This window comes from Bombina bombina, chromosome 2 (genome assembly GCF_027579735.1).
Source record: "Bombina bombina isolate aBomBom1 chromosome 2, aBomBom1.pri, whole genome shotgun sequence".
Lineage (NCBI taxonomy): Eukaryota > Metazoa > Chordata > Amphibia > Anura > Bombinatoridae > Bombina > Bombina bombina.
The window spans coordinates 865,144,958-865,169,621 of record NC_069500.1 but is presented as its reverse complement, the minus strand read 5'-3'; the positions used below and the strand labels follow the sequence as shown (position 1 = coordinate 865,169,621).

General features: G+C 41.5%; 1 protein-coding gene across 1 annotated transcript in view; it reads right to left on the bottom strand.

The window, feature by feature from the left end:
* BMP2K (BMP2 inducible kinase) overlaps positions 1 to 24,664 on the bottom strand; it is a 479,609-nt gene that overhangs the window by 179,053 nt on the left and 275,892 nt on the right. Inside the window, exons 4-5 of the mRNA XM_053703190.1 lie at positions 23,791 to 23,933; positions 5,344 to 5,465 (exon numbers count right to left, since the gene is read on the bottom strand). Coding sequence (XP_053559165.1) covers positions 5,344 to 5,465; positions 23,791 to 23,933 — 265 coding nt within the window. The remainder of the gene's footprint in view (positions 1 to 5,343; positions 5,466 to 23,790; positions 23,934 to 24,664) is intronic.

Sequence of the window (24,664 nt, the reverse complement as noted above, 5' to 3'; positions counted from 1 at the left end):
GTGTAACAAACGTTCCTTCTTCAAAGAAGGATTAGAACACAGAGAAGGAACAACAATTTCCTGGTTAATATTCTTATTAGACACAACCTTAGGAAGAAAACCGGGTTTGGTAGGTAAAACTACCTTATCTGCATGGAACACCAAGTAAGGTGAGTCACACTGTAAAGCAGATAACTCTGAAACTCTTCGAGCAGAAGAGATAGCTACTAAAAACAAAACTTTCCAAGATAAAAGCTTAATATCTATGGAATGTAAAGGTTCAAACGGAACCCCTTGCAGAACTGAAAGGACTAAATTCAGACTCCATGGCGGAGCCACAGGTCTATAAACAGGCTTGATTCTGACTAAAGCCTGAGTAAACGCTTGAACGTCTGGTACCTCCGCCAGACGTTTGTGTAAAAGAATAGACAAAGCAGATATCTGTTCCTTTAAGGAACTAGCTGACAATCCTTTCTCCAATCCATCTTGGAGAAAAGACAAAATCCTGGGAATCCTAATCTTACTCCATGAGTAACCCTTGGATTCGCACTAACAAAGATATTTACGCCAAATATTATGGTATATTTTCCTGGTGACAGGCTTTCTAGCCTGAATCAGGGTATCGATAACCAACTCAGAGAAACCACGCTTAGATAGAATTAGGCGTTCAATCTCCAAGCAGTCAGATGCAGAGAAATTAGATTTGGATGTTTGAAAGGACCTTGAAGTAGAAGGTCCTGCCTAATTGGCAGAGTCCATGGTGGAACGGATGACATGTCCACTAGGTCTGCATACCAGGTCCTGCGTGGCCACGCAGGAGCTATTAGAATCACAGACGCCCTCTCCTGCTTGATTCTGGCAATCAGACGAGGAAGGAGAGGAAACGGTGGAAACACATAGGCCAGATTGAAGGACCAAGGCGCTGCTAGAGCATCTATCAACACCGCCTGAGGATCCCGGGACCTGGACCTATAAAGAGGAAGTTTGGCATTCTGACGGGACACCATCAGATCCAATTCTGGAGTGTCCCATAGCTGAGTCAGCTGGGCAAATACCTCCGGGTGGAGTTCCCACTCCCCCGGATGAAAAGTCTGACGACTTAGAAAATCTGCCTCCCAGTTGTCTACTCCTGGGATGTGAATTGCTGAGAGGTGGCAAAAGTGATCCTCCGCCCACCTGATTATTTTGGTTACTTCCATCATTGCCAGGGGACTCCTTGTTCCCCCTTGATGGTTGATGTAAGCTACAGTTGTGATGTTGTCCGACTGAAATCTGATGAATTTGGCCGCAGCTAGCTGAGGCCATGCCTGGAGAGCGTTGAATATCGCCCTCAGTTCCAGAATGTTTATCGGGAGAAGAGCTTCTTCCCGAGACCATAAGCCCTGAGCTTTCAGGGAGTCCCAGACTGCACCCCAGCCCAACAGACTGGCGTTGGTCGTTACGATGACCCACTCTGGTCTGCGGAAACACATTCCCTGAGACAGGTGATCCTGAGACAACCACCAGAGAAGAGAATCTCTGGTCTCCTGGTCCAACTGTATTTGAGGAGACAAATCTGCATAATCCCCATTCCACTGTTTGAGCATGCATAGTTGCAGTGGTCTGAGGTGTATCCGTGCAAAAGGGACTAAGTCCATTGCCGCTACCATTAGTCTGATTGTCTCCATGCACTGAGCTACAGACGGCAGAGGAATGGAATGAAGAGCTCGGCAAGTAGTTAAAAGTTTTAACTTTCTGACCTCTGTCATAAATATCTTCATTTCTACCGAGTCTATTAGGGTTCCTAGGAATGGAACTCTTGTGAGGGGAGAGAGAGAACTCTTTTTGATGTTCACCTTCCACCCGTGAGACCTCAGAAAGGCCAATACAATTTCCGTGTGAGACTTGGCTCTTTGGAAAGTCGACGCCTGAATCAAGATGTCGTCTAGGTAAGGCGCCACTGCTATGCCCCGTGGCCTTAGAACCGCCAGAAGGGACCCTAGCACCTTTGTGAAAATTCTGGGAGCAGTGGCCAACCCGAAAGGAAGAGCCACAAACTGATAATGCTTGTCCAGAAAGGAGAACCTGAGAAACTGGTGATGATCTTTGTGGATAGGAATGTGCAGATACGCATCCTGTAAATCCACGGTAGTCATATATTGACCCTCCTGGATCATTGGTAAGATTGTCCGAATGGTCTCCATCTTGAATGACGGGACTCTGAGGAATTTGTTTAGAATTTTGAGATCCAGGATTGGTCTGAAAGTTCCTTCTTTTTTGGGAACCACAAACAGGTTTGAGTAAAAACACAGCCCTTGTTCCACAATTGGAACTGGGTGGATCACTCCCATTGTATGTAGGTCTTCTACACAGCGTAAGAACGCCTCTTTCTTTGTCTGGTCTGTAGACAAACAAGAAATGTGGAACCTTCCCCTTGGAAGGGAGTCCTTGAATTCTAGAAGCTATCCCTGGGATACAATCTCTAAGGCCCAGGGATCGTGTACGTCTCTTCCCCAGGCCTGAGCGAAGAGAGAGAGTCTGCCCCCCACTAGATCCGGTCCCGGATCGGGGGCTACCCCTTCATGCTGCATTGGGGGCAGCTGCAGGCTTCTTGGCCTGTTTACCCTTGTTCCAGCCCTGGTAAGGTTTCCAGGCTGCCCTGGGTTGTGAAGTGTTACCCTCTTGCTTTGCAGCAGTGGAGGATGAAGCAAGACCGCTCCTGAAATTTCGAAAGGAACGAAAATTATTTTGTTTCTTCTTAGTCTTAAAGGACTTATCCTGAGGGAGTGCATGGCCTTTTCCCCCAGTGATTTCTGAGATAATCTCTTTCAATTCAGGCCCGAAGAGGGTCTTTCCTTTGAAAGGGATGTTCAGTAGTTTGCATTTTGAAGACACATCGGCCGACCAGGCCTTCAGCCATAGCACCCTGAGCGCCAGAATGGCGAAACCTGAATTCTTTGCCGCTAACTTAGCTAGTTGGAAAGCGGCATCTGTGATAAAATAATTAGCCAGCTTAAGAGCCTTAATTCTGTCCATAATGTCCTCATATGAAGTCTCCGTCTGGAGCGCATCTTCCAGTGCCTCGAACCAGAAAGCAGCTGCAGTAGTTACAGGAACAATGCACGCTATAGGCTGGAGAAGAAAACCTTGTTGAACAAAAATTTTCTTAAGTAAACCCTCTAATTTTTTATCCATTGGGTCTTTAAAAGCACAACTGTCCTCAATTGGTATGGTTGTGCGTTTAGCAAGTGAAGAAACAGCCCCCTCCACCTTAGGGACCGTCTGCCACAGGTCCCGCGTGGTGTCAGATATGGGGAACATTTTCTTAAAAACAGGAGGGGGAACAAACTGAATCCCTGGTCTATCCCACTCCCTAGTTACTATATCCGCAATCCTCTTAGGGACCGGGAACACATCAGTGTAAACAGGCACTTCTAGGTACTTGTCCATTTTACACAATTTCTCTGGAACCACCAAAGGGTCGCAGTCATCCAGAGTATCTAGTACCTCCCTGAGCAATAAGCGGAGGTGTTCTAGTTTAAATTTAAATGCCAACGTATCTGAGTCTGTCTGAGGAGCAATCTTTCCCGAATCGGAAATTTCTCCCTCAGACGGCACATCCCTCGCCCCCATTTCAGAGCGTTGTGAGTGTATATCAGAAACGGCTACTAAAGCGTCAGAATGCTCAGAATCTGTTCTTAAAACAGAGCTATCACGCTTTGTAGGTAACACAGGCAGTTTAGATAAAAACACTGAGAGGGTATTATCCATAACTGCCGCCAAGTCTTGCAAGGTAAAAGAGTTAGACGCACCAGAGGTGCTAGGCGTCGCTTGAGCGGGCGTAACTGGTTGTGACACGTGGGGAGAGGATAACGGGTTAACCTCATTAACTTCTGTCTGAGAATCATCTTGGGCCACATTTTTAAGTGCAACAATCTGTTCTTTAAAATGTATAGACATATCAGTACAAGCGGCACACATTCTGAGAGGGGGTTCCACCATGGCTTCTAAACACATTGAACAAGGATTTTCCTTAGTGTCAGACATGTTTAACAGACTAGTAGTAAGACAAACAGGCTTAGAAAACACTTTAATCAAGTAAAAATACACTTTGAAAAAAAAAACGTTACTGTGCCTTTAAGAGATAAAAAAAGGCACACAATTTTCCAAAACAGTGAAAAACGCAGCAAATTTTACGAAATTTTCACAGTATGTATCTAAAGCATTGGTAAGATTGCACAACTAGCAATAAAAACGATTAACCCCTTAATGCCCAAACCGGATCAATAGCAAGCTAGCAACCGGTTAAAAACAACTACAGCACCTTGCCACAGCTCTGCTGTGGACCTACCTGCCCTTAGGAACCAGATTTGTGGGGAAAAAGCTTCTTATAGGCCCTCAAACTGCAGCAGGACCCTCCATGTGAAACAGCCTGAAGATCTAGTCAGTCTAACTGCGCATCTGAGGCGCGAAATTAGGCCCCTCCCACCTTACTCCGGTGTTGTGAGGCCTAAAGAAACACTCCTAAGTGTTAAAATAATAGCCATGTGGGTAGCAACCCTTGAAAGAAACCCAAAGGAACCTCAAAGTGTCTCAAAAAACGATATTTACTAGTAAAAACCGTTTTCCATAAAATAGTGTCAACCAGCCTAAATTAGCCCTGTTCTCTAAGCTTGCAATTCCATACTTAGTCTCTGAATAAAGCTTACCCTTCCCTCATGGGGATCTGATCAGTCTTTTTCCAGCATTATCACAGTCTTGTCTAGAAATAAATGACTGAACATACCTTATTGCAGCCTAACCTGCAAACCGTTCCCCCCAACTGAAGTTTTCTGGTACTCCTCAGTCCTTTGTGGGAACAGCAATGGATTTTAGTTACAACATGCTAAAATCATTTTCCTCCCTGCAGAAATCTTCATCTCTTTTCTGCAGGAGAGTAAATAGTACAAACCGGTACCATTTAAAATAACAAACTTTTGCTTGTAGAACAAAAACTACAAATCTAACACCACATTCACTTTACCCTTCCGAGAGGGACCCTATTGCTTAGAGCCGGCAAAGAGAATGACTGGGGGGTGGAGCTAGAGGGGGAGCTATATGGACAGCTCTGCTGTGTGCTCTCTTTGCCACTTCCTGTTAGGAAGGAGAATATCCCACAAGTAAAGGATGAAGCCATGGACTGGATACACCTTACAAGAGAAAGTGGGATTTTTTTTGTTGTATGCTCAGTTATGAAAGTTGATTTTTGACTTCTATGTACTTAATAATGCATCCTGAGCATAAATAATTTAGGAATATAATTTAGCTCAATTTAAACAATGAGAAAATAAAAAAAAATAAAAAATATATATATAAATTATATATATATAACAATAAATAACTTACTTTTTTATTTCTTCTTCTACTATGCTTACTCCGTCTCTCTGAGGGTTAAGAAACCGGTTTGTTGCACTGCCAAAGTCACACAATACATAGTTTCCACTGTCATTTAACAAGATGTTCTCAACCTTGAAGGCAAACAGAATGTGTAATTTATCATCATGTTGGACAACGGACTCAGTAAAGGTATATATATATTTTACAAGCATAATACAGCATTCATAATGTTGTTTTCTAAACACAGTCATCAAAAATATAGGGCAATAATTTCATCCCTTTTACTCTTCAGGGGTCAAATGTGCAGGTCTCACCAACAGTGGTGAGACAGCACTATTTCCGGATGCCTCCTGAATTGAGGCATGTAGTAATAGCGCATTTCATGTCTGTCAGCAAGACCTACGCTATCACAGGGCTAAAATAAAAAAAAGCTGGAAACTGTTATATACAAACAAACTTAAGGGCACCTTAACCCATTCATGTCGGGAGCAAGTGTTTAAGATCGGAACGCGCAGCGGAATCTGTTGAAGCTCTACAAATACCTGATGATAATAATAAAAAGTGCTTGCTTGAAAAATTAAATTACACAACAGCCAATGTGATCACGTGATTTCAAGGCCGTTATTGGATCATGGGGGGCTAATTACGATGCTAGGCACGCCCCCCAGTCAGATTTTCCTTTGATGCCAAAAAGAGAAGGATGTTCCATGCCATCTTACAGGCGTTAAATATTAGTTTACACCGCAAGCTCCTAGGCATAAGCTTGAATCAGTAGTTGATTTAGCTTTTGTGCTGTCTCACTGGGAATTGTGTCGCCAAAAAAAAAACTCTACACCCAACCACTCCTATTTGCTTCATATATTCTCACAACCAAAGGCCAGGGATACATAGTGGAGACCTGCACGCCCATTTGGCAATCAGGATTTTTTATTTGTAATTAATTATTTAGAGAACTTATTAGTGGGAAAACAATTTATCAGTGTTTCTCAAATCCAGTCCTCAGGGGAACACTAATAGGCCAGATTCTCTTACTAGTCAGCTGATTATTTCACCTGTGCTCTAGTTCAGATATCCTTAAAATCTGACCTGTTAGTGTTCCCTGAGGATAGGAATTCATAAACACAGCATTATATCATTGAACTATAACTACAAATTTGCCGCTATGTAATGCTGCCCTAGACATACGTATAGTTGGAGCTAGCATAAAATATGTCTGTGGCACACTAACATCTTTAATCATGTTTCATGTATTTTAATATATGCTTTCTAACAGTAAGTAAAATGTGTATGGCTTATAAATAGATGGTACATAATAAAATTCTAAAAAGAAAAACTGAATAAATAAAGTGGAGGTTTTATTTCAAAATGTGTTATTTTAGTATTTGGTTTTTTTTTAACCCTTGAGTGCTAAGCACTTTCCCCCCCTGGGTGCTAAGCTGTTTAAAGGTTTTTTTTATTTTTTTAAATATTTTTTTTTTTATCTTTTTTTTTCAGATCCCCAAGACTCACACTGTTGAAAGGTTAAGCGATTACCTTTAAAACAGTGGGTCTTGGGAGTCTGTACCTGATTAGTTTGCTTAGTTGCCTGAGATGCAGGCTTCTAAGTAGCATGCCCCCTTTTCCTATACTTAACATTGTTGTTTTAAATAAAGTTGCACGGTGACGTCATCACGTCATTGCGAGTGATGTTACCGTGCATAACGTGAAGCCCCGGTAATACCAGTCACTATACAGGCCTGATCGCCGGGGTAGGAGCTGGTGGGAGCTCCCAGATCTCCCTCTGACGGCTCAGAGCTGTCGTTAGCACTGAAAGGGTTAAAATGGATAACCCTGTGCTAAACAAACCTAGTTTTCCATTTCATACATGTGAAGACTTTCCTGTCTGCCAGTACAACTGTGGATGTTCCTGCCAATGAGCAATGGATGTAGTGAAGGGGGAGGCGTAGCTCCAGGCAGACCAGCCAGCTGATCCTCCAGACGCCGGGTAAGAGCTTCCGGTACTGGCCCAAATATTCTGTGCGGCTAGAGAGCGTTTGGTGATAAGGAAAGGTGCAAGCTCAAATGGAACCAAGCAGTCTCAAATGCAACAGAGAAAAGAAGGAGCAGCACTAATATTATTGCAAAAAATGGATTTTAATCTGATATTCTTCATCACAAAAACATGACACATAGAGTGGAGTTAAGAAAGGGGGCGTGTCCTTACGCGTTTCGTGCCGCAAGGCACTTAGTCATAGTCCTTGCGGCACGAAATGCGTAAGGACACGCCCCCTTTCTTACCTCCACTCTGTGTGTCATGTTTTTGTGATGAAGAATATCGGATTAAAATCCATTTTTTGCAATAATATTAGTGCTGCTCCTTCTTTTCTCTAATGAGCAATGGATACCTAGGTATCAGTTGTGCCCATTGATACACATGCTGATGTTTTCAATAAGGGGTTGAATACAATCCTATGGTTTGATAATTATCTACATGTTACCGGCTGCAGATGAGACGTTTAAGATGTTGACAAAATCACAATCAGCCATTTTTTCTTCTTCTTCAGCCCTATACTTAATGGGGCCTATCTATCAAGCTCCGTATGGAGCTTGAGGGCCCGTGTTTCTGGCGATTCTTCACTAAACACTAAGACCGCTGCTTCATAACCTGTCCGCCTGCTCTGAGGAGGCGGACAGACATCGCCACAATTCAACACCATCAAATACATTCGGGTTGATTGACACCCCTCTGCTAGTGGCCGATTGGCCGCGAATCTGTAGGGGACGGCGTTGCACCAGCAGTTCACAAGATGTCCGACTGGCCTTTCATAAGTAGGCCCCAATGTGTCAGCCCTTTTTTGGCTGTGCACAAGAATCCAAATTATCATTCATTTTAATTTATTGAAAGAATTCCATGGCTAAAAGGACAACACGTTTCCACTTTTTATCAGGTGGCCCTAGATGTTATCAGCTGTAGTAACGTCAACAAACAGATACAAACTTACCTGATTAAACGGATACTTAAAGGGACACTAAACCCAAAACATTTATTTCATGATTCAGATAGAGAATACATCATTCTTTAGATATCCTTTGTTGAATAAATAGCAATGCACATGGGTGGAGCCAATCATACGAGGCATCTATGTGCAGCAACCAATCAGCAGCTACTGGGCCTATCTAGATATGATTTTCAGCAATGTATATCAAGAGAATGAAGAAAGTTTGATAATGGAAGTAAATTAGAAAGTTGTTTAAAATTGCATGTTTTTTCTAAATCACAAAAGAAAAAATGTGGGTTTCATGTCCCTTTAACCCACATTTTTTCTTTCATGATTCAGATAGAGCATGCAACTTTAAAGGGACACTGAACCCAAAAATGTTCTTTCGTGATTCGGATAGAGCATGCAAATTTAAGCAACTTTCTAATATACTCATATTATAAATGTTTCTTCGTTCTCTTGCTATCTTTATTTGAAAAAGAAGGCATCTAAGCTATTTTTTGGTTGAGTACCGTGGACAGAACTTTTTTTATTGGTGGGTGAATTTATCCACCAATCAGTAAGAACAACCCAGGTTGTTCACCAAAAATGGGCCGCATCTAAACTTACATTCCTGCATTTCGAATAAAGATACTAAGAGAATAAAGAAAATTTGATAATAGGAGTAAATTAGAAAGTTGCTTAAAATTGCATGCTCTATCTGAATCACAAAAGAAAAAATTTGGGTTCAGTGTCCCTTTAAGCAACTTTCTAATTTATTCCAATTATCAATTTTCTTCGTTCTCTTGCTATCTTTATTTGAAAAGCAAGAATGTAAGCTTAGGAGCCGGACCATTGTTGGTTCAGCACCTGGGATGCACTTGCTGATTAGAGAGAGAGAGAGAGAGAGAGAGAGAGAGAAAAAAACTTTAAAAAAACGGATGCACTCTCCAGGATTTATATCAATGTCACCTCTTTATTTGTAACGTTTTGGGGTTTTACCCCCTTCTTCAGACAACAACAATCAACATTGGCTCTAGATTTAAAACTTAAAAAAGTTTTTTGGGCATGGTTAAGGTTTTCTCACAACTATTTACTGAATACTTTACACTGATTTATCTCTCCTGCTATGTGCTGACAAAAAGTACATATTGCATGATAAAAAAATAGCACTGTATAAAAAAACATAATTTATGCTTACCTGATAAATGTATTTCTCTTGTGGTGTATCCAGTCCACGGATCATCCATTACTTGTGGGATATTCTCATTTCCAACAGGAAGTTGCAAGAGGACACCCACAGCAGAGCTGTCTATATAGCTCCTCCCCTCACTACCATATCCAGTCATTCGACCGAAAACAAGCAGAGAAAGGAGAAACCATAGGGTGCAGTGGTGACTGTAGTTTAAAATTAAAAAATACCTGCCTTAAAATGATAGGGCGGGCCGTGGACTGGATACACCACAAGAGAAATAAATTTATCAGGTAAGCATAAATTATGTTTTCTTTTGTAAGGTGTATCCAGTCCACGGATCATCCATTACTTGTGGGATACCAATACCAAAGCTAAAGTACACGGATGAAGGGAGGGACAAGGCAGGTACTTAAACAGAAGGAACCACTGCCTGTAAAACCTTTCTCCCAAAAATAGCCTCTGAAGAAGCAAAAGTATCAAATTTGTAGAATTTTGAAAAAGTATGAAGAGAAGACCAAGTCGCCGCCTTGCAAATCTGTTCAACAGAAGCCTCATTTTTAAAGGCCCATGTGGAAGCCACAGCTCTAGTAGAATGAGCTGTAATCCTTTCTGGAGGCTGCTGGCCAGCAGTCTCATAGGCTAAGCGGATTATGCTTCTTAGCCAAAAAGAAAGAGAGGTTGCCGAAGCCTTTTGACCTCTCCTCTGTCCAGAGTAGACAACAAACAACAATCTCTTGATTGATATTTTTATTAGATACCACCTTAGGTAAAAACCCAGGTTTGGTACGCAGAACTACCTTATCTGCATGGAAGATCAGATAAGGAGAATCACATTGTAAGGCAGATAACTCGGAAACTCTACGAGCCGAGGAAATAGCTACCAAAAAAAGAACTTTCCAAGATAAAAGTTTGATATCTATGGAATGAAGAGGTTCAAACGGAACCCCCTGAAGAACTTTAAGAACCAAATTTAAGCTCCAAGGTGGAGCAACAGGTTTAAACACAGGCTTGATTCTAACTAAAGCCTGACAAAATGCCTGAACGTCTGGGGCATCCGCCAGACGCTTGTGCAAAAGAATAGATAGCGCAGAAATCTGTCCCTTTAAGGAACTAGCTGACAATCCTTTCTCCAATCCTTCTTGGAGAAAAGATAATATCCTGGGAATCCTGACCTTACTCCATGAGTAGCCCTTAGATTCACACCATTAAAGATATTTACGCCATATTTTATGATAGATTTTCCTGGTGACAGGCTTCCGTGCCTGAATCAAGGTATCAATGACTGACTCGGAGAAACCACGCTTTGATAAAACCAAGCGTTCAATCTCCAGGCAGTCAGCCTCAGAGAAATTAGATTTGGATGGTTGAAAGGACCTTGAAGTAGAAGGTCATGTCTCAGCGGCAGAGTCCATGGTGGAAAGGATGACATGTCCACCAGATCTGCATACCAAGTCCTGCGTGGCCACGCAGGCGCTATCAAGATCACTGATGCTCTCTCCTGCTTGACTTTGGCAATCAGACGAGGGAGCAGAGGAAACGGTGGAAACACATAAGCCAGGTTGAAGGACCAAGGCGCTGCTAGAGCATCTATCAGCGTTGCCTTGGGGTCCCTGGACCTGGATCCGTAACAAGGAAGTTTGGCGTTCTGGCGAGACGCCATGAGATCCAGTTCTGGTTCGCCCCAACGAAGAACCAATTGTGCAAACACCTCCGGATGGAGTTCCCACTCCCCCGGATGAAAAGTCTGACGACTTAGAAAATCCGCCTCCCAGTTCTCAACACCTGGGATATGGATAGCTGATAGGTGGCAAGAGTGAATCTCTGCCCAGCGAATTATCTTTGAGACTTCTAACATCGGTAGGGAACTCCTTGTTCCCCCTTGATGGTTGATGTAAGCCACAGTCGTGATGTTGTCCGACTGAAATCTGATGAACCTCATTGTCGCTAGATGAGGCCAAGCCTGAAGAGCATTGAATATCGCTCTTAGTTCCCGAATGTTTATTGGAAGGAGTGACTCCTCCTGAGTCCACGATCCCTGAGCCTTCAGGGAGTTCCAGACTGCACCCCAACCTAGAAGGCTGGCATCTGTCGTTACAATTGTCCAATCTGGCCTGCGAAAGGTCATACCTTTGGACAGATGGGCCCGAGATAGCCACCAGAGAAGAGAATCCCTGGTCTCTTGGTCCAGATTCAGTAAAGGGGACAAATCTGTGTAATCCCCATTCCACTGACTGAGCATGCATAGTTGCAGCGGTCTGAGATGTAGGCATGCAAACGGCACTATGTCCATTGCCGCTACCATTAAGCCGATTACTTCCATGCACAGAGCCACCGAAGGGCGAGGAATGGAATAAAGAACACGGCAGGAATTTAGAAGTTTTGATAACCTGGACTCCGTCAGGTAAATCTTCATTTCTACAGAATCTATCAGAGTCCCTAGGAAGGAAACTCTTGTGAGGGGGGATAGAGAACTCTTTTTCACGTTCACCTTCCACCCATGCGACCTCAGAAATGCCAACACTATGTCCGTATGAGACTTGGCAATTTGGAAGTTTGACGCCTGAATCAGGATGTCGTCTAAATAAGGGGCCACGGCTATGCCCTGTGGCCTTAGGACCGCCAGAAGCGACCCCAGAACCTTCGTAAAAATTCTTGGGGCTGTGGCTAACCCAAAGGGAAGAGCTACAAACTGGTAGTGCCTGTCTAGGAAGGCAAACCTGAGAAACCGATGATGATCTTTGTGTATCGGAATGTGCAGATAAGCATCCTTTAAATCCACTGTAGTCATGTATTGACCCTCCTGGATCATAGGTAGGATGGTACGAATAGTCTCCATCTTGAATGATGGAACTCTGAGGAATTTGTTTAAGATCTTTAGATCCAAAATTGGTCTGAAGGTTCCCTCTTTTTTTGGGAACCACAAACAGATTTGAGTAAAATCCCTGTCCCTGTTCCTCCTTTGGGACTGGATGGATCACTCCCATAACTAGGAGGTCTTGTACGCAGTGTAAGAATGCCTCTCTCTTTATCCGGTTTGCAGATAATTGTGAAAGGTGAAATCTCCCTTTTGGGGGGGAAGCCTTGAAGTCCAGAAGATATCCCTGGGATATAATTTCCAACACCCAGGGATCCTGGACATCTCTTGCCCACGCCTGGGCGAAGAGCGAAAGTCTGCCCCCTACTAGATCCGTTACCGGATAGGGGGCCGTTCCTTAATGCTGTCTTAGAGGCAGCAGCAGGTTTTTTGGCCTGCTTACCCTTGTTCCAGGTCTGGTTAGGTCTCCAGACCGTCTTGGACTGAGCAAAAGTTCCCTCTTGTTTTGCATTAGAGGAAGTTGATGCTGCACTTGCCTTGAAATTTCGAAAGGCACGAAAATTAGACTGTTTGGCCCTATCCTGAGGAAGGGCATGACCTTTTCCTCCAGTGATATCAGCAATAATCTTCTTCAAACCAGGCCCGAATAGGGTCTGCCCCTTGAAGGGAATGTTAAGCAGCTTCGATTTTGAAGTAACGTCAGCTGACCATGATTTAAGCCATAGCTGGATAGCCTGGATAGCAAAACCAGAATTCTTAGCCGTTAGTTTAGTCAAATGAACAATGGCATCAGAAACAAAAGAATTGGCTAGCTTAAGTGCTCTAAGCTTGTCAAGTATTTCATCCAATGGAGTCGCTACCTGTAAAGCCTCTTCCAGAGACTCAAACCAGAACGCCGCAGCAGTAGTGACAGGCGCAATGCATGCAAGGGGCTGTAGGATAAAACCTTGTTGAATAAACATTTTCTTAAGGTAACCCTCTAACTTTTTATCCATTGGATCTAAGAAAGCACAACTGTCCTCGACAGGGATAGTAGTACGCTTTGCTAGAGTAGAAACTGCTCCCTCCACCTTAGGAACTGTCTGCCATAAGTCCCGTGTGGTGGCGTCTATTGGAAACATTTTTCTAAAAACAGGAGGGGGAGAGAACGGCACACCTGGTCTATCCCATTCCTTAATAATAATTTCTGTAAACCTTTTAGGTATTGGAAAAACATCAGTACACACCGGCACTGCATAGTATTTATCGAGTCTACACAATTTCTCTGGCACTGCAATTGTATCACAGTCATTCAGAGCAGCTAAAACCTCCCTGAGTAACACGCGGAGGTGTTCAAGCTTAAATTTAAATGTAAAAATATCAGAATCAGGTTGCATCATCTTCCCTGAGTCAGAAATATCACCCACAGAAAGAAGCTCTCCTTCTTCAGCTTCTGCATATTGTGAGGCAGTATCAGACATAGTTCTTAAAGTGTCAGTATGCTCTGTATTTCGTCTAACTCCAGAGCTATCTCGCTTTCCTCTAAATACAGGTAGTCTGGCTAATACCGCTGACAGTGTATTATCCATGACTGCCGCCATGTCTTGTAAAGTAAACGCTATGGGCACCCTGGATGTACTTGGCGCCATTTGAGCGGGAGTCCCTTGAGCGGGAGTCAAAGGATCTGACACGTGGGGAGAGTTAGTCGGCATAACTTCCCCCTCGTCAGATTCCTCTGGTGATAAATTTTTGAAAGACAGAATATGATCTTTATTGCTTAAAGTGAAATCAGTACATTTGGTACACATTCTAAGAGGGGGTTCCACCATGGCTTTTAAACATAATGAACAAGGAGTTTCCTCTATGTCAGACATGTTTATACAGACTAGCAATGAGACTAGCAAGCTTGGAAAACACTTTAAATCAAGTTAACAAGCAAATATAAAAAACGGTACTGTGCCTTTAAGAGAAACAAATTTTGTCAGAATTTGAAAAACAGTGAAAAAAGGCAGTAAATCAAACAAAATTTTTACAGTGTGTATAATAAGCTAACAGAGCATTGCACCCACTTGCAAATGGATGATTAACCCCTTAGTTCAAAAACCGGATCAAAAAACGATATAGACGTTTTTTTAACAGTCACACCAAACTACCACAGCTTTACTGTGGGCCTACCTTCCCCAACAAACGATTTTGGAAGCCTAAAAGCCCTTTAGAGATGTCCTGTAGCATTCAGGGAACTCCTGGATGTCTCAGTCTGTAGTAGTTAATGCACAAAAAAGCACTAAACTAGGCCCCTCCCACTCATAGTAACACAGTGGAAAGCCTCAGGGAACTGTTTCTAGGCAAATTTAAGCCAGCCATGTGGAAAAAAACTAGGCCCCAGTAAAGTTTTATCACCAAAGTATATATAAAAACGTTTAAACATGCCAGCAAACGTTTTATATTGTAAATATAAAAGAGTTTTACCTCAGAAAGTAAGCATGATACCAGTCGCTATTAAATCACTGTATTCAGGCTTACCTTACATAAATTTGGTATCAGCAGCATTTTCTAGCCTTCATTTCATCTTCTAGAAAAATATTAACTGCACATACCTCATAGCAGGCTAACCTGTACGCCATTCCCCCGCTGAAGTTATCTCTCTCTTTAGACATGTGTGAGAACAGCAATGGATCTTAGGTACAACCTGCTAAGATCATAGAAATCCCGGGCAGATTCTTCTTTTTTCCTTTGAAAAAGCCGTTAGGGCGAAACATGTCAGGGACGTTAGGGAAATGGTGAGGAGTCCTGGAGCTCCTGTATTTTTAGATTAGCCTCAGAATGCTATAATGCTGAAATGTTAGACCTGATCTGATTTATTTACTAATTTGTAATTGTAGGTACTGAGCTACTGTTATATTAAGATAGCATTTAACCTTATATGCTAAACATTTAGTAGTGGAGTTTATTTTGCAATTGATATTTAAGCCAAATATTTGGAAGTGGGGCTCACTTGTACTTGAAACGATAGTGGAATGAGCTATCATTCTATACAGCCGTTTGCTTTATATATTGGGCAACGCTGATTGCAGACTATATACGGATAGCTTTACTAGGCAATAGGTAGGAGTTAACACACTTACCGGTAACCATCTATCCACATATCAGTGGGGCTCATATACCATCATTATTAGAGCTTAACATTGGGCAGGAGGGTTAACCTTTGATTGATATCGCTACATAACTAGCAACCACTGTTCATAGCTCTATGTTTAATAACAGTATAACCACACTTACAAAGCTTTAATGAGTGACGGTTAGGGCTGATACAACTAAGAGTTATAATCCATCCACATGCACAGCGGGTAAACATACTCACAGCGCATGAGAAAGATCAAATCCGCTGTGTTGAGCTCTCAATATCACGAACGGATATTGCTCCTATATATATGTGTACAACTGTTACGCCAAACACATAAGTTCATGATAAGCTTGTGGGTTAACACACTCACAGCACAAGAGGAAGATCCAATTAGCTGTGTTGAGCTCTCAATATAACGAACGGATATTGCTCCCATATATTTGTGTACAACTGTTACGCCTAACACATAAGTTTAGGATAAGCTTGTGGCACTGTTAATGTGTCGAATTATACACAAACCCACAGCTTCCAGCTGAACTGGAATAGTCTGCAACCTGTATATGTATTGAATTTTTAACAAAACCAGTGAGCATTAGACTGATATCCAAATATTTAAACTAGGGGTTAACTCCCCATGTATTAATACTAAGTGACTAGTAGTTTCCAACTGGGTGCACTGCACACTTATCAGCTCATTCCAAGTACATAGGGTATAACACCCATACAAGTTATTAGTGGGTTAAACCTGAATATTAGAGCTGTATTGATATACTGCAACTCCACATCATTCAGTGACTCTTGTGTTTAATAATAAATATAAGATGCTTTACAAATAACACAATAAATAAATATAATAAAGTATCCTTTTATTTATAACAAACTATTTGAGTAAAAACTTTTTTACTAAAAGACTGTATCAATATGGAATAATTTGATACAATCTAAGGCCTAGATTTAGAGTTCGGCGGTAAAAGGGCTGTTAACGCTCCGCGGGTTTTTTTCTGGCCGCACCATAAATTTAACTCTGGTATCGAGAGTTCAAACAAATGCTGCGTTAGGCTCCAAAAAAGGAGCGTAGAGCATATTTACCGCAAATGCAACTCTCGATACCAGAGTTGCTTACGGACGCGGCCGGCCTCAAAAACGTGCTCGTGCACGATTCTCCCATAGGAAACAATGGGGCTGTTTGAGCTGAAAAAAAACCTAACACCTGCAAAAAAGCAGCGTTCAGCTCCTAACGCAGCCCCATTGTTTCCTATGGGGAAACACTTCCTACGTCTGCACCTAACACTCTAACATGTACCCCGAGTCTAAATACCCCTAACCTTACACTTATTAACCCCTAATCTGCCGCCCCCGCTATCGCTGACCCCTGCATTACACTTTTAACCCCTAATCTGCCGCTCCGTAAACCGCCGCCACCTACGTTATCCCTATGTACCCCTAATCTGCTGCCCTAACATCGCCGACCCCTATGTTATATTTATTAACCCCTAATCTGCCCCCCACAACGTCGCCGACACCTACCTACACTTATTAACCCCTAATCTGCCGAGCGGACCTGAGCGCTACTATAATAAATGTATTAACCCCTAATCCGCCTCACTAACCCTATCATAAATAGTATTAACCCCTAATCTGCCCTCCCTAACATCGCCGACACCTACCTTCAATTATTAACCCCTAATCTGCCGACCGGAGCTCAACGCTATTCTAATAAATGTATTAACCCCTAAAGCTAAGTCTAACCCTAACACTAACACCCCCCTAACTTAAATATAATTTTTATCTAACGAAATAAATTAACTCTTATTAAATAAATGATTCCTATTTAAAGCTAAATACTTACCTGTAAAATAAATCCTAATATAGCTACAATATAAATTACATTTATATTATAGCTATTTTAGGATTAATATTTATTTTACAGGCAACTTTGTAATTATTTTAACCAGGTACAATAGCTATTAAATAGTTAAGAACTATTTAATAGTTACCTAGTTAAAATAATTACAAATTTACCTGTAAAATAAATCCTAACCTAAGATATAATTAAACCTAACACTACCCTATCAATAAAATAATTAAATAAACTACCTACAATTACCTACAATTAACCTAACACTACACTATCAATAAATTAATTAAACACAATTGCTACAAATAAATACAATTAAATAAACTATCTAAAGTACAAAAAATAAAAAAGAACTAAGTTACAGAAAATAAAAAAATATTTACAAACATAAGAAAAATATTACAACAATTTTAAACTAATTACACCTACTCTAAGCCCCCTAATAAAATAACAAAGACCCCCAAAATAAAAAATTCCCTACCCTATTCAAAAATACAAAAATTACAAGCTCTTTTACCTTACCAGCCCTGAACAGGGCCCTTTGCGGGGCATGCCCCAAGAATTGCAGCTCTTTTGCCTGTAAAAAAAAACATACAATACCCCCCCCCCCCAACATTACAACCCACCACCCACATACCCCTAATCTAACCCAAACCCCCTTAAATAAACCTAACACTAATCCCCTGAAGATCTTCCTACCTTGTCTTCACCATCCAGGTATCACCGATCCGTCCTGGCTCCAAGATCTTCATCCAACCCAAGCGGGGGTTGGCGATCCATAATCCGGTGCTCCAAAGTCTTCCTCCTATCCGGCAAGAAGAGGACATCCGGACCGGCAAACATCTTCTCCAAGCGGCATCTTCTATGTTCTTCCATCCGATGACGACCGGCTCCATCTTGAAGACCTCCAGCGCGGATCCATCCTCTTCTTCCGACGACTAGACGACGAATGACGGTTCCTTTAAGGGACGTCATCCAAGATGGCGTCCCTCGAATTCCGATTGGCTGATAGGATTCTATCAGCCAATCGGAATTAAGGTAGGAATATTCTGATTGGCTGATGGAATCAGCCAATCAGAATCAAGTTCAATCCGATTGGCTGATCCAATCAGCCAATGAGATTGAGCTCGCATTCTATTGGCTGTTCCGATCAGCCAATAGAATGCGAGCTCAATCTGATTGGCTGATTGGATCAGCCAATCGGATTGAACTTGATTCTGATTGGCTGATTCCATCAGCCAATCAGAATATTCCTACCTTAATTCCGATTGGCTGATAGAATCCTATCAGCCAATCGGAATTCGAGGGACGCCATCTTGGATGACGTCCCTTAAAGGAACCGTCATTCGTCGTCTAGTCGTCGGAAGAAGAGGATGGATCCGCGCTGGAGGTCTTCAAGATGGAGCCGGTCGTCATCGGATGGAAGAACATAGAAGATGCCGCTTGGAGAAGATGTTTGCCGGTCCGGATGTCCTCTTCTTGCCGGATAGGAGGAAGACTTTGGAGCACCGGATTATGGATCGCCAACCCCCGCTTGGGTTGGATGAAGATCTTGGAGCCAGGACGGATCGGTGATACCTGGATGGTGAAGACAAGGTAGGAAGATCTTCAGGGGATTAGTGTTAGGTTTATTTAAGGGGGTTTGGGTTAGATTAGGGGTATGTGGGTGGTGGGTTGTAATGTTGGGGGGGGGGGGTATTGTATGTTTTTTTTTACAGGCAAAAGAGCTGCAATTCTTGGGGCATGCCCCGCAAAGGGCCCTGTTCAGGGCTGGTAAGGTAAAAGAGCTTGTAATTTTTGTATTTTAGAATAGGGTAGGGAATTTTTTATTTTGGGGGTCTTTGTTATTTTATTAGGGGGCTTAGAGTAGGTGTAATTAGTTTAAAATTGTTGTAATATTTTTCTTATGTTTGTAAATATTTTTTTATTTTCTGTAACTTAGTTCTTTTTTATTTTTTGTACTTTAGATAGTTTATTTAATTGTATTTATTTGTAGCAATTGTGTTTAATTAATTTATTGATAGTGTAGTGTTAGGTTAATTGTAGGTAATTGTAGGTAGTTTATTTAATTATTTTATTGATAGGGTAGTGTTAGGTTTAATTATATCTTAGGTTAGGATTTATTTTACAGGTAAATTTGTAATTATTTTAACTAGGTAACTATTAAATAGTTCTTAACTATTTAATAGCTATTGTACCTGGTTAAAATAATTACAAAGTTGCCTGTAAAATAAATATTAATCCTAAAATAGCTATAATATAAATGTAATTTATATTGTAGCTATATTAGGATTTATTTTACAGGTAAGTATTTAGCTTTAAATAGGAATCATTTATTTAATAAGAGTTAATTTATTTCGTTAGATAAAAAATATATTTAAGTTAGGGGGGTGTTAGTGTTAGGGTTAGACTTAGCTTTAGGGGTTAATACATTTATTAGAATAGCGTTGAGCTCCGGTCGGCAGATTAGGGGTTAATAATTGAAGGTAGGTGTCGGCGATGTTAGGGAGGGCAGATTAGGGGTTAATACTATTTATGATAGGGTTAGTGAGGCGGATTAGGGGTTAATAACTTTATTATAGTAGCGCTCAGGTCCGCTCGGCAGATTAGGGGTTAATAAGTGTAGGTAGGTGTCGGCGACGTTGTGGGGGGCAGATTAGGGGTTAATAAATATAACATAGGGGTCGGCGATGTTAGGGGCAGCAGATTAGGGGTACATAGGGATAACGTAGGTGGCGGCGATTTGCGGTCGGAAGATTAGGGGTTAATTATTTTAAGTAGCTTGCGGCGACGTTGTGGGGGGCAAGTTAGGGGTTAATAAATATAATATAGGGGTCGGCGGGGTTAGGGGCAGCAGATTAGGGGTACATAAGTATAACGTAGGTGGCGGTCGGCAGATTAGGGGTTAAAAATTTTAATCGAGTGGCGGCGATGTGGGGGGACCTCGGTTTAGAGGTACATAGGGAGTTTATGGGTGTTAGTGTACTTTAGGGTACAGTAGTTAAGAGCTTTATAAACCGGCGTTAGCCAGAAAGCTCTTAACTCCTGCTATTTTCAGGCGGCTGGAATCTTGTCGTTAGAGCTCTAACGCTCACTGCAGAAACGACTCTAAATAACAGCGTTAGAAAGATCCCATTGAAAAGATAGGCTACGCAAATGGCGTAGGGGGATCTGCGGTATGGAAAAGTCGCGGCTGAAAAGTGAGCGTTAGACCCTTTAATCACTGACTCCAAATACCAGCGGGCGCCCAAAACCAGCGTTAGGAGCCTCTAACGCTGGTTTTGACGGCTACCGCCGAACTCTAAATCTAGGCCTAACTTAAGTAGTTGATAAGCACAATATACTACCTACTTTACTATATTGAACCCATCGTGATCAGGCTGTTCAATAATTCTCAGCATCTGAGTGTGTTTTTAAAGTAATTTTCCAGTATTTTATATATTATTTTTGATTTAATAAAAGTTATGTTTTAACGTAGAGCACGTATGCTCACTCAATCATCAGCAACTCTGATTTGCCTCATGTAATAGAGTCTTTTTTATTACTTATTGATGCACCCTATATTAACCCTTTGAGTGCTTAACATGTAGTCTGTCTAGTTAGAGCCTCTCTCTACTATAAGTTTCTTCTTTTTTCCTGCCTGGAACAAAATAGCACAACTCCGGTACTATTTAAAAATAATAAACTCTTGATTGAAGCAAAAACAGAATTTATGTTTACCTGATAAATTACTTTCTCCAACGGTGTGTCCGGTCCACGGCGTCATCCTTACTTGTGGGATATTCTCTTCCCCAACAGGAAATGGCAAAGAGCCCAGCAAAGCTGGTCACATGATCCCTCCTAGGCTCCGCCTACCCCAGTCATTCGACCGACGTTAAGGAGGAATATTTGCATAGGAGAAACCATATGGTACCGTGGTGACTGTAGTTAAAGAAAATAAATCATCAGACCTGATTAAAAAAACCAGGGCGGGCCGTGGACCGGACACACCGTTGGAGAAAGTAATTTATCAGGTAAACATAAATTCTGTTTTCTCCAACATAGGTGTGTCCGGTCCACGGCGTCATCCTTACTTGTGGGAACCAATACCAAAGCTTTAGGACACGGATGAAGGGAGGGAGCAAATCAGGTCACCTAAATGGAAGGCACCACGGCTTGCAAAACCTTTCTCCCAAAAATAGCCTCAGAAGAAGCAAAAGTATCAAACTTGTAAAATTTGGTAAAAGTGTGCAGTGAAGACCAAGTCGCTGCCCTACATATCTGATCAACAGAAGCCTCATTCTTGAAGGCCCATGTGGAAGCCACAGCCCTAGTGGAATGAGCTGTGATTCTTTCGGGAGGCTGCCGTCCGGCAGTCTCGTAAGCCAATCTGATGATGCTTTTAATCCAACAATGTCCGCCACCCGCTTGGGTATAGGAAAAGCTTCTGGGAGCCCCGGCACCTCTAGGAACTTGTCCATTTTACATAGTTTCTCTGGGATGACCAACTTGTCACAATCATCCAGAGTGGATAATACCTCCTTAAGCAGAATGCGGAGATGTTCCAACTTAAATTTAAATGCAATCACATCAGGTTCAGCTTGTTGAGAAATGTTCCCTGAATCAGTAATTTCTCCCTCAGACAAAACCTCCCTGGCCCCATCAGACTGGGTTAGGGGCCCTTCAGAAATATTATTATCAGCGTCGTCATGCTCTTCAGTATCTAAAACAGAGCAATCGCGCTTACGCTGATAAGTGGGCATTTTGGCTAAAATGTTTTTGACAGAATTATCCATTACAGCCGTTAATTGTTGCATAGTAAGGAGTATTGGCGCGCTAGATGTACTAGGGGCCTCCTGAGTGGGCAAGACTCGTGTAGACGAAGGAGGGAATGATGCAGTACCATGCTTACTCCCCTCACTTGAGGAATCATCTTGGGCATCATTGTCATTGTCACATAAATCACATTTATTTAAATGAATAGGAATTCTGGCTTCCCCACATTCAGAACACAGTCTATCTGGTAGTTCAGACATGTTAAACAGGCATAAACTTGATAACAAAGTACAAAAAACGTTTTAAAATAAAACCGTTACTGTCACTTTAAATTTTAAACTGAACACACTTTATTACTGCAATTGCGAAAAAACATGAAGGAATTGTTCAAAATTCACCAAATTTTCACCACAGTGTCTTAAAGCCTTAAAAGTATTGCACACCAAATTTGGAAGCTTTAACCCTTAAAATAACGGAACCGGAGCCGTTTTGAACTTTAACCCCTTTACAGTCCCTGGTATCTGCTTTGCTGAGACCCAACCAAGCCCAAAGGGGAATACGATACCAAATGACGCCTTCAGAAAGCCTTTTCTAAGTATCAGAGCTCCTCTCACATGCGACTGCATGCCATGCCTCTCAAAAACAAGTGCGCCACACCGGCGCGAAAATGAGGCTCTGCCTATGCTTTGGGAAAGCCCCTAAGAATAAGGTGTCTAAAACAGTGCCTGCCGATATTATTATATCAAAATACCCAGATAAAATGATTCCTCAAGGCTAAATATGTGTTAATAATGAATCGATTTAGCCCAGAAAAAGTCTACAGTCTTAATAAGCCCTTGTGAAGCCCTTATTTACGATCGTAATAAACATGGCTTACCGGATCCCATAGGGAAAATGACAGCTTCCAGCATTACATCGTCTTGTTAGAATGTGTCATACCTCAAGCAGCAAGAGACTGCTCACTGTTCCCCCAACTGAAGTTAATTGCTCTCAACAGTCCTGTGTGGAACAGCCATGGATTTTAGTGACGGTTGCTAAAATCATTTTCCTCATACAAACAGAAATCTTCATCTCTTTTCTGTTTCTGAGTAAATAGTACATGCCAGCACTATTTCAAAATAACAAACTCTTGATTGAATAATAAAAACTACAGTTAAACACTAAAAAACTCTAAGCCATCTCCGTGGAGATGTTGCCTGTACAACGGCAAAGAGAATGACTGGGGTAGGCGGAGCCTAGGAGGGATCATGTGACCAGCTTTGCTGGGCTCTTTGCCATTTCCTGTTGGGGAAGAGAATATCCCACAAGTAAGGATGACGCCGTGGACCGGACACACCTATGTTGGAGAAATAACAGCTACATTTCACCACTTATCTCTTACTACCTCCATGCTTGTTGAGAGTTGCAAGAGAATGACTGGGTATGGTAGTGAGGGGAGGAGCTATATAGACAGCTCTGCTGTGGGTGTCCTCTTGCAACTTCCTGTTGTGAATGAGAATATCCCACAAGTAATGGATGATCCGTGGACTGGATACACCTTACAAGAGAAATATAAGTTAAACTGTAATGAAAACATTGCAAACTGATTTGTATACACTTTAAAATGGAGAATTGGTGTCAAGTCGGCACTGCATTCCAGAGAGCCTCTTTACTTTATTTGGGATTCAGCAGATCTCAGTAAAGAATAGTAGAGAACTTGCTTCTTTTTGAGATGGTTACACTCTGAGCTGATGAGTTTTCTTAGAATCGAGCGACCATATGTGAAGAATTTACCTTCAGATCACGGTGAACAATTGGGGTCTTGCATTGATGAAGTCTGGCTACGGCTTCACAAGTGTCACAGAATATCCTTAAGACTTCTGGCTCAGTAAAACCTGACTGGAGTCGCTGATTCATTTGGTTCACCACTTGTCCAGCTAGTAACCAAAGCACATTAATCACAACGCTATTTCAACATACACAGCATATATCACTTCTCTAAGTAACATAAAGACAAAATATAGACCCCTTACGGTATTTTATAACTCCTGGATTAATACTTTATTTCTAGTTAGCTTGGTGACTGACCATTACACAATACATTCAAAGTGACATTAAACACTTAATACAGTTTATAAGTATAGTATTGAGAATATTCCCCACCTCCCTATAGTCATGAGTGCAGCCATGTTGAAACCTAACTTTCACTGCATTCCAGTGCTGGTGTACCGCAACACTCCTTCAAATATCTGAAGTGAAACCTAGGTTCCAAAATGGCTGCACCAATAATTAGAGGGAGGTGCATAAAATGCATTATAATAATCTAATGCCTCTTTAATGGGCTACTTGAATTCTAGGTAGTTTATTACTGTAATTATAAACTGATTTACAAAGTTTATTGACACTCAGACTGTTAATTTACTTTTTTTGCATTTCAGGTTTGCTATCGAATCACAGTCAACAATTAATGTCTCATTGATGTTCCTTTTTTTTGTTTGGTCATATGATTTATTTATTTATGTTTAATTTTCTTCCTCACTCTTTCATTTAATTGGTTTTAATTTTTCTTTTTTATGATCTTATTTTAATTGTTTTCAAAATGAATAAAACCTTTGAAATAAAATATGTTTAAAAAAATATTACAAATTAAACACATAAATATTAGCTA